Source organism: Austrofundulus limnaeus, unplaced genomic scaffold (assembly GCF_001266775.1).
Source record: "Austrofundulus limnaeus strain Quisiro unplaced genomic scaffold, Austrofundulus_limnaeus-1.0 Scaffold113, whole genome shotgun sequence".
NCBI lineage: Eukaryota > Metazoa > Chordata > Actinopteri > Cyprinodontiformes > Rivulidae > Austrofundulus > Austrofundulus limnaeus.
In genome coordinates, this window is record NW_013952515.1 from 7,001 (window position 1) to 17,424 (window position 10,424).

Genomic DNA, 10,424 nt, shown 5'->3' on the forward strand with positions numbered 1-10,424 from the left:
GTGTCAAACAGGTGCTTTCGGTGTTTCATACTGACAGCTACAACGGAGTTTGGACTTCTTGAATGACGTCTGCGTTAACTGTTTTGCAAAATGATGGGAAAACTGTGTCAATCCAATGAGAATGGGTTAACACATTTTTGCAAGAGGTTTCTTCTGCTCTGCTGAGATGGTGATGATGAAGACTGAGAGGTTCCCAGTTCCTTCAAACAGGTCCAAGCAATCAATTAAAACTGTAACACTTAACCTTTTTACAACCCCAGTTCAGAAAAAATAAAAATAAAAAACTGGGGCATTGTGTAGAATGTAAGTAAAATGAGAATGTGAGGATTTACAAATCGTCTTTATTTTCCAATTTTTCCTTTCCGGATGTGCTCGTCTCCAGAAGGAACACTGGGGAATTCATGAATATAAAGTCAATCCCCTCTTAAGATAAAGTTGATGATTTTTGAGTATTTTTATATTCATCAGTTGTATTTAAGGTATCAGATACTTTTAAAATTAATGTCTTGTTTGAGTTCAGTTGTGATTTGCTGCTAGTCATCTGGTTTTAATGTACGTTTCTAAATAACGGTTTCTATGAAGCCTTAGCTTGACGCTCAAAATAAATAAATAAAATCCCAGCTGAAAAAACTCTGGACCATGGCGTTCACGTTTAAACTGTTTCTATGAGAAAAACTGAACAAATACAAATGATACATCTACAAAATTCAAACAAGACCAAAAGAAAAACATTACTTTAAACTAGATACCGCGTTGCGGTAGCATACATGACCCCCACACATACGCAAAGCACCAGAACTCAGAACTCAACAGAACAGATTTATTTTTTTTGGGTGGGGGTCCATGGGGGGCTCATTGCCCGATGGATAGCCCTTCATCAGAGCTAAACAACAACAAAATCTGAAGCTCTTATGTTGAATGGTTTTTAATTTATAAGCACTTTTGTATGTCCAGACACACCCAGATGGAAACCCCTCCTCAAATATGGGGTCTACCATAAAACCACTGGATGGCTCAGTGTAGGTCAGACACATCTACATTCCTGCCAAAGTTCATGTTGTTTGGTGCAGCTGTTTCCATGATATGGTGGACATAAATTGCTGAATAAAATAAAAAATTTTTTTAAATTAAATAAACAGTAAGAAAACAAAACTGGCCCCATGCCTGTCCAAAGTCAAATGCCACCGCTCCCTCCTCCTATAAACCTCTCACCTTGTTGTTTAGACAAAATTCACAAACTGAAGTCATACAAAATGTGCATGTAAATAATGTAAATGTTGCCTTATCAAAAATCTATAAATATATWTAACACAAACATTAACTTTTAGATATGTTCTTGTTTTAACTTTTTTCAACTTTAGTAAACAAGGAATAAGACATTTAAGCTCCTGCACCACATGTCTTTACTTTAGCAGCTTCTTCATGCATGCCTCTGCCTCGTACTGGTTTGGCTTTAGACTCTTAACGTCAACTGAAACTACTGGAGACTTTCAAACACGTCCTTTGCATTTCATTCCAGCCTTTCAGCTACTTTAATTCCCCCCATCCCTGTGCAAGCTAATTTCTCATCTGGTGGCGTAACATCACCCCGGCTAGCCTGACAGGACGAGAACCGTTTTTTCCCGTGACACTTTATCCACATACAAACACTCTTATCTCCATCTGTTTTCTCTCCTACACCGGCTTATCTCCTCAGCTTTATGCACCTTTCWGTGTCTCTGTCTCACCACCAGTGCACCTTTATGTGGTTTCTTATCTCTCCTTTCTGCTGTCTTCTGGTGTTGGGGTATTTTAAAGATAAAGCTCATGGGGAAGTTGAGATTACTCCTTTTTGCAACAGATCCTCATCTGGATCCAGGTAAGACACTGCCTAACAAACGTTCTTGTTGCACAGGYTATTCAAACAGTTTTTATGTGACAGTAATAAAATATTGTCTAACCTGCCTCACTTATCTTCAGAACAAACATGTGTTAAATATAAAGYCCACAAAGCAATCTGTAAATCTGCAGCTAATTTGATATTTAGTACACAATCTATTTCTATCAGCGAAGACTTTTAGTCGTGAAAACTGGTTGTGGTTCACATTGCTCTTCACAAAAACAATGCAGCACAATCTAGCTCAGAAGAGTGGAAACTGTTAAACCTTCTGTGTGCATTCATCCATTTTTCATACCGTCTCTGTCCTGTTCTGGGTCATGGGGGGGTATCATCGACATGAGGCAGGGCACAGCAAGGACAGGCCTCCAGTGAATCACAGGGCCAACACAGAGACGAACAGCGTCACACAGACTCACTCACTTCAGAATGGCTAATTAACAGAACATGCATGTAAACATTTTGGAAACTGTTTCCTGTTCCCACTGTGCAGGGTCACTGCTGTCCTCACTGGGTAACACTCATTCGCACTCAAACCCGGGGGCCAATAAACCTAACTTGTATGGTTTTGGACTCTGGGAGGAAACTAGAGTACTTGCAAAAAAAATCATTAATACACAGGGAGAARATCTACCCTCCAGGCAGAAAGGCCCCAGCCAAGTTTCAGACCTTTTTACGGTGAGATAACAGTGCATGGAGGAAGACAAAGTAACCTGGAGACATTTTTGCCGTGAAGAAATGTGAACAAATGAGGCTATTAAATGTTCAGCCTCAAAGCTACAAACTCTTCTGAACGTTTTTACCTTGCTGAAATGTTTTGTTTGCAGACAAGTGTGGGCCAGATCAGGTGTCTAGCCAGCAGACTGTGGTGCTGGCAAACCACATCTGGGCCACCAAAGGGRCGCCGATKTTTGRGGTATCTGGTCCGAGTGTTTGAGTGCTTAGTGCATTGTGTGTGGGCCAGACACATTTTGTTATGTGGGTATGGATAAAGAAACATGATGATGAAGGACACGAGGTTAGAAACACTCRGTCTTCTGAGCGTCTCMGRATCCATAAAGTGGTCCCCAAGAATTATTTTCCTTTGACTGCTCAGAGCCTGGCAGTGGCCTAAGTYGTCCAAAGAGGTCTCTAATTCAGTGCKACAGGCATCCRTCAGACCATTGTCATGGAGTCCCATCACCATTTTTTGGCGATTGAAGTTGTGCCCAATTAGGACTCCAACCAGTGTGCCTAAAGTTTTCATTGTCAGGACAATGAGAGCTTCCACAAACCTAAGATTTTGGGCCATTTCCTGTGCCTGTCTACAGTCCGTRAGCTCCCAACAGCAGTTTGAGTGTTGACATCTAATCCAGGCCTGTAGGGCTGGCAGTCCTACAAACTGTTGTTGAGATACAACAGGCTCTGGTCCTTTGAAGTGAGCCTGACTGCCAGCTTTTGCAATGTAGTCAGCTCTTTTGTTACCATAAATGCCAGCCTGGTACCCATTTAACAGTAACACTGTTATCTCTCCCCAGTTGGTCGACTACTTTGGCACACTCCCAAGAAAGTAAGGATGTGAAGTTTGGCCCTCGGAGAGCTCTAATAGCAGCCTGACTATCTGTTAGGATGAATATTTCCATCTGAGTACACTGAAGGTCTTTGAGAGATGCCACACACTGGTGGATTGCATATAGATCAGCTTGAGATACAGTTGAGAAACCACCTAGTGTGTATTGTACTCTCTCTCACTATGGTTGTGCACAATCAGTACCCCTGCACCTACTGACCCCCTTCAGAAGGGATCCATCTGTAAAACAGTAGAAATGATTGGGAGACAGGTCCACCATAAAGAGGTTACTCCAGACAGACCTGTCTTCTATCTCTGTCTTAAAACTTGACTCAAAATTGTATTTTCTGACCATTCTGTCTCCAAGTCCTACAGTTACTGAAACAGCAGCATCTGCCCAGTCCCAGATTCTAGTGTGCTGTGAGTCAGATAGGTTTTTCCACCTACCAGACTGGCATAGCCRTACTGCACTGGATGCGGCCTCCTCTAAGATATGTAAATCTTTTGGAGTCAGGTCCAGTAGGACTTCCATGGCTGCCATGGGTGTTGTTCTGATGGAACCTGTGATGTGCAGGTAGGCCATTCATTGCACATGGGTGGGCATCACTCTTGCCACCCCAATTTGGACTCGAACCCAACACACTAAAGCAGCATAGCATAGCATGGGGCAGACTATGGCCGTGTAGATCCATCTGKTAACCTTTGGGGTAGCACCCCAACGACTACCTGCAATTCTATGGCACTGGTGTAGGCACATTGCTGCCTTCTTACACTTTTCATTTTCATGTCTTTATGCTTATTGTCTAGACAGACACCCAAAAATGTAACCGACTCTGACTGGGAGAMTTCTGCACCTTCCAGCTTCGGAGGRGAGTAACCTGTCCTGTCCTTGACTTCTTATGAGGGAAAAGAACCAATTCTGTTTGCTATTTAAGCAAATGACACTTTTACAATACATATCCCTTCACACATTTATTCACCTTTTTCTGTCTAAACAAAATTAAAAGCAGTCAGTCACATAAACATACTGATGAATGCATCAAAGAAAAAGTGGCCTTCACTGTTTCGCCCAAGGACATTTTGATGTGGAAAAAGGAAACTGGGGATTGAAACGTTGACCTTCTAATCTGCAGATAACCATTCAAACTCTTGAAATACAGACTTTCTCTAAGCCGGCGGAAAGAGACTGAATGATGTGCGTCACAACTAAGCCAGTGTAATAACCCCCTGGATCCCTGAAGTGGAAGAGTGAGTCTAGATTTAAAAGAAATTAACAACAACAAAAAATAAATAAAATAAAACCCTGTACCCACACCGTATCTCCCCCTTGTTGTACACAGCTGCAATAATAAAACACTAATCAAATAACCAATTAACACACAGATCCTCTGGTGCTGCACCTGATTTTCAACATATTATAGTTTCATATTAGCTATCTGGGGCTAAACATTTTAACAAATAACGCCTGGCTGATTGATTTCCTTATTTGAAACCTTTAACCAGCGGCACTTTTGATTACCCTGAAAAACATTTTAGAAATAAAAATATATATATAATCTCTGTGATGGACTTGCGACCTGTCCAGGGTGTACCCCGCCCCTCGCACTGTGACTGCTGGATATGGGCACCAGTGACGCACACAACCCTGAAAAGGAAGAAGCGTGTACAGAAAATGGATGGATGGATGGAATATATATATATAATTAAATTTTTTATCAATTTCAAGATTTCAGAAAAAAATATGATGTTTCTACAGCTTTTCTTCCACAGTAAGGTTGAAATTTGCTGACGAAGGTGATAAAATCACAGCCAGTTCACTAGTTTGAATATGAAACACATGACTCCTTCAGTGATACCCTGATGAAATTACAAAACACTCCAGTTTAATAAAAGTGTTATTTGCAGATACAGCGAGACTCATCACATTRGCGTGATAGAATTCTCAAAGCTTTAACAAATGAAGACCAGGTCTAATTGCAAAGCACGCCTATAGTTGTTTTCCCAACTCTAACCAATTACTTTAGTTTTCTCAGCCCACTTAAATCTAATACAGAGGCTATATGTCAGTTTGATGTCTAAAACTATCAAACAATATGTGAAAATGTGATCTTATGTGTTGGTGCTCAGAGAATATGTTGAGGACGACTTTTAGCTACGATCGCTCAAAATTAGCTCACTATCTGTAAAAGTGACAGAGCTATGGCCATTTTTGTTTATTGGCAAAGTTGATTATTTGTGGCGATCATCTTGAATTGGGGTATCTGCAGCCCCCCGTATAGGACACATTTGTCAGCCGATTGCGTCACTGCACCACGTCGAAGCCCAATTCGTAATTCGTAGGCGCCTACTCATGCAGCTGATAAAACAGACAAAAAAGTACACTGAATCTGAGTGTCCTATGCATTCGACGACATCCCAGGATTCATTGCACTCTCGGCAAACTAAACAGAAAAAAATTAAGATYTTTATTTATTTTTATGGCAAATTTTGGAAATTCATCACAGACTGAAGAATTTGTTTACAATTAACTTTGCTGTAATGAGATGTTAAATAAAATGCAATTACAAGTACTTATACTGAAGCTAAACCCAAATCATTTAAGCAGGCAAATTATGCAAAATCAACYTTTTTGAGTTTTATATGTCATTTCCTCATCAAAAACATARCCAGAGTGTTGCTTTGACTCACTCATGCAWATTTGAGAAATCCTTGAATCTCCTGTGGTAGTCATGTAGAGCTGGCTAAACACTTGCTGGTACAAAGCTCCGCCTATTTACACAAAGCTCCTCCCTGGAGCTCAGTCTGTAGGGGAACTCCCACCCCACAGAGCACCCCTACCATGAAGCATTGTTGTGAAGATGTGCTGAAGTGGGAGTGTCTGAAATGGTCGGAGGTTCTTTAAGAGACAGAAGCCATTTTCTACACATTTAGATGATGCAGAGGTAAATTTGTTTTTGTTATATACAGCATTTTCATAATAAGTAATATAGTTACTTGCTTGTGGTATGGAATTGAACTATGTGCCTGAAAAACACATAATACCTTTATTATTTTTATTTATTTACTTGTAGTATTTCTTTCTAATAATACTTAATTTGTGAATGCATACCTCCTGTTAAAGATGTGTGAATACAAGTTCCAAGTGAAGCCATATGATACAGAACGTATCACTATGATAACGGGGCAGCGCATTCTTTCACAAACATACTTCATCTGTAGACTAGATGTTTTTTTTCCACAGTTGTTTTATGCAGCCTACCTGGACAGCGTACGTAAGCCAGCGCAGAGTGTGGCATACGTGGGCCGCAGTCTACATGGGCTGCAATCCCTGATACAGCTCAAATGTGTGTGGGTCGCAGTGGTGGGCACCTGCCCGCTAAAGCGCAAATCCGCTAATTGCGGAACTAAATATTTAGTTTACAATTTAGCTGTCTCACTAATTTTTATAATTCATAAGCGGATTTGCACTTTCTAAAATTAAAATGCAGTACCACTAATAACTAATTATCTACCAGTCATCATTATCTTGAACAGCGGAAGGTATGGCTGTCAATGAATCACAACACATGTGATCTGTCCAACAGCACCCCTCCCAGATAAACACACTTATTGTGAAGGTATACATCCTTGCTGACTGTTGCTTTGGGTCATGGTTCTGATTTCCCACAATGCTTTGTGTCTGCTTACGTAGCAGGAAGGCAATAGCAAAAACAGTTAACGTTTGTTATCCATACTAAAATTTTGTATGTATTGATTTATTTTACTTTACAATCGGAGCTCCTTTTTAAAAAAAAAAATTTAAACGCTGGAGCTCAGTTTATGAAGTAATTGGTCAAAGCAATTGACCAACGGGGTTAGAGACTCAGAAATGATATAAAGATGTTATGCTGATGAAGACTGACATCTAGTGGTCAACTGGAGCAACWACATGGAAAACTTTAAAATCCAAGCTCTTATTTTGAAGGAAAGATAGTTTCCTGTACTCCATGCTTCGTTTCCCATCACAAATCAAATCCGTCATGTACCCAGAATGCATCGCTTCAGTTTTCCAATAAACAGTTTTAAAATTACTTTATTGATGCTTTAATGAAAAATCTACAACAAAAGAAAAAGACAAAGAAGCAGCCGAACTAGCAATCCTCAACAACTTTTTAATTTTTGCACCAGGCGCTAAAGGTCTGTTTCAGGAAATCACATCCCCAGCAATCGGCAGTTGTAGGATTAAGTTGTAAAAGAGTTCATTCACCGCTAGTTGGCAGTATTGTGTATATGTCGTACATGAACTGTTGCCAGCTAGTAAGCGTCAAATTGAACTTGTGCTTTAAAATTAGCTTCTGCTAGTATTTCTATGGCATAAGTGCGTTTGAAGTTGCGGACCTAAATATTTTCATAAGCGCTTTAGAAATTGCTGAGCTAAATTTTGGATTAGCGCTTGCCCACCACTGGTGAGTTGTAAATTTATTAACCGTTTTCTGACAGAAAGGGTTGATGCCAGCAGTTACAGTCAAGGTTTTAAGCAAAGGTGCCACTCAGTGTGTTGTATGTGTTGAGTTCAGCCTCTACCGCACCAACAGCTGCAAGAATCACCGCAGCTGCGTGACTGTGTACATGCACTTATTGCAAACTTAAAATAAATGTCTCACGGACATTTAGGATTTCGAACCACTCCTTACTTCTGTTATGTATGTGTGCCGTCCATCCTTCCACCACAACAGATTCAATTACCAACTCAGTCTGTTCTCCTTCTTTCATCCTGCTCCCCGTGTTGACTTCAGGCTCTTTCTTAACGAGGTCTATCACATGTTGTTTTCAGCCTGACTTGTTTTTAAGTGTTCAGACCTCATCTGAAAGGATTCTTGAAAGTGTTTTTTTATTAGAGTGAGAGTGACAGCATGTGACCCGGTTCATCTGCCCCGTCAGGATTCATCTGTGGCCGACGTTGCTGCAGATCTATAACYGCGCAGCACATCAGGGTCGTCCCCATGCGCGCTGTATCGATCCCTCCCAATTGCAATATTGAATACAGCTTCAATAACACTTCTTTTGTGTGTACTTTATGGACTTTCCACGATGCCGCAAACGTGATATGACAGCAGCAGCCTTGTGAAGTGATGATTGACTGTGTTTTTCAGGGACCTCCTGGTGGCTGCAGGCCTTCCTGCCAGTGCAAAGGTTAGGGTGTGATACATGTTCTACTTCCTTGTTTTTACTGGAAACAAAACAAAACATTAAAAAAAAAAAAGATTCCATTTAATGGAAAAGCCCAGAACATAAAKATAATTAATGGAAAAGTGGCACCAGAATCAGATTCCTAACACTTGCTCCTTTAAACTGCATTTAAATTGGATGTGGTTAATGTTACGCTGACTCATGTCAGATAAGGTTTTATATTCAGCCACATTCAGGTCCAAAACATTTGCTAAGGGAACCAATTACGGCTTTAAATAAACCAGTCTTTTTTTACCCATTAGGGTCTAATGCAACATCATTTAGATGGTGTCATAATGGATAAATAATGTTTACTACTGAGGCACAAACAGTGCAGGCTGCTTCTTATTAACGGCATTTTGGATGACTTTGAAGATCAAAAGAAGCAGCCATAATCTATTTGACTGTTTTTTCTCTCAACTTAAAAATATAAAGATAAAAGAAACAGGTAAATGACAACACACACATTATATGAACAGTGGAGGTTTCAAGTTTATAATCTCAGTACTATAATAATAATAGCAGGATACAAGCAGATATAATTAGGTTATTATGAAGGGAATTTCTGTATACAAACTTAAAACTATCCAAATGAAACATTAATTAAACTTTGTMTGATTGAAAGATAAAAGTTTCATCAGAGCAGCTTTATTCTCCAACGCGTCTCACCTGCGCGCTTTCAGCCAGTCTGGATGTTTCCTGTTCTCCTTCATGCGCGCCTCAGCCCCGGAGCGAAGTCCCAGCCGRGCCTCGGTGCAGTCCTCCGCCGCCGTTTGGATCCTGTGCCACCCGAGCCGCTGTGGCTGTGTTCGGCTGCCTCGGATCTGTCCGCAGCCCTCCACCCGGTGTCTCTCCTCTCCGGCCGCTCGCACGAACGGACTTCCCCGGTTTGATGCAGGTGTGGCCGCGGCGGCGGAGGCAGCGGGGGACGCTGCTGGGAGGAGACAGACGGAGAGGCGGAGGATCGACCTGTGCACCTCCGCGAGGCGTCGTGGGGCAGCCGGCGGCACGTGACGCAGACTGTGAAGCGCTTTATTAACTAAAAGCCTGAAGGGAAAGAGGGGTTATTTGAGCAACAGAAGATATTTCACCAAAWCTGCTTCTCAGATAACAATAAACTACCGTTTGTGTCAGTGCTCACATAAAATACAGAATTTAAAAATGTTCACTTAAAGATTAAAAAAAAACGTGGATTAGTCACTTCAACTAAGCTATATGTTATGATATGCTTAGACTGATTTGATATACTGTATAAATTGTCTTAAAATAATAATAATTAAAGAGACAMTCTGGTCATTTTTCAAGTGATGTGCTATCAAATATACTTAGTCCCAGTGGTGGGCACAGTTCCCCTAACGCACTAATAGGGGGAACTAATTTCTTGATTTAACAACCTACTACCTGACAAACAGACCACAATTTGTGAGACTGAAGGACTGTGTGTCTAACCATGTGGTCAGCAGCACAGGAGCACCACAGGGAACTGTACTCTCACCATTCCTGTTCACACTGTACACTTCAGACTTCCAGCACAAGTCAGACTGCTGTCATCTACAGAAATACTCAGATGACTCTGCAGTTGATGGACAGGAAGCTGAGTACAGAGAGCTGGTGGACTGCTTTGTGACATGGTGAGGGAACAATCATCTCATCTCGAATGTGAATAAAACAAAATGAGATGATTGTAGATTTCAGGAGAAATAGTGCTAGATCAAACCCTGTTTCCATCATGGGAAAAGAAGTGGAGATGGTTGAGGAATATAAATACTGTACCTCGGTGTTCATCTGGAC

At 41.0% G+C, this 10,424-nt stretch overlaps 1 protein-coding gene across 1 annotated transcript in view; it reads right to left on the reverse strand.

Moving 5' to 3' along the window:
- The window catches only part of LOC106521613 (uncharacterized), a 43,239-nt gene that overhangs the window by 1,802 nt on the left and 31,013 nt on the right, over nucleotides 1–10,424 (reverse strand). The window contains exon 3 of the mRNA XM_014014260.1: nucleotides 9,303–9,680. Coding sequence (XP_013869714.1) covers nucleotides 9,303–9,680 — 378 coding nt within the window. The remainder of the gene's footprint in view (nucleotides 1–9,302; nucleotides 9,681–10,424) is intronic.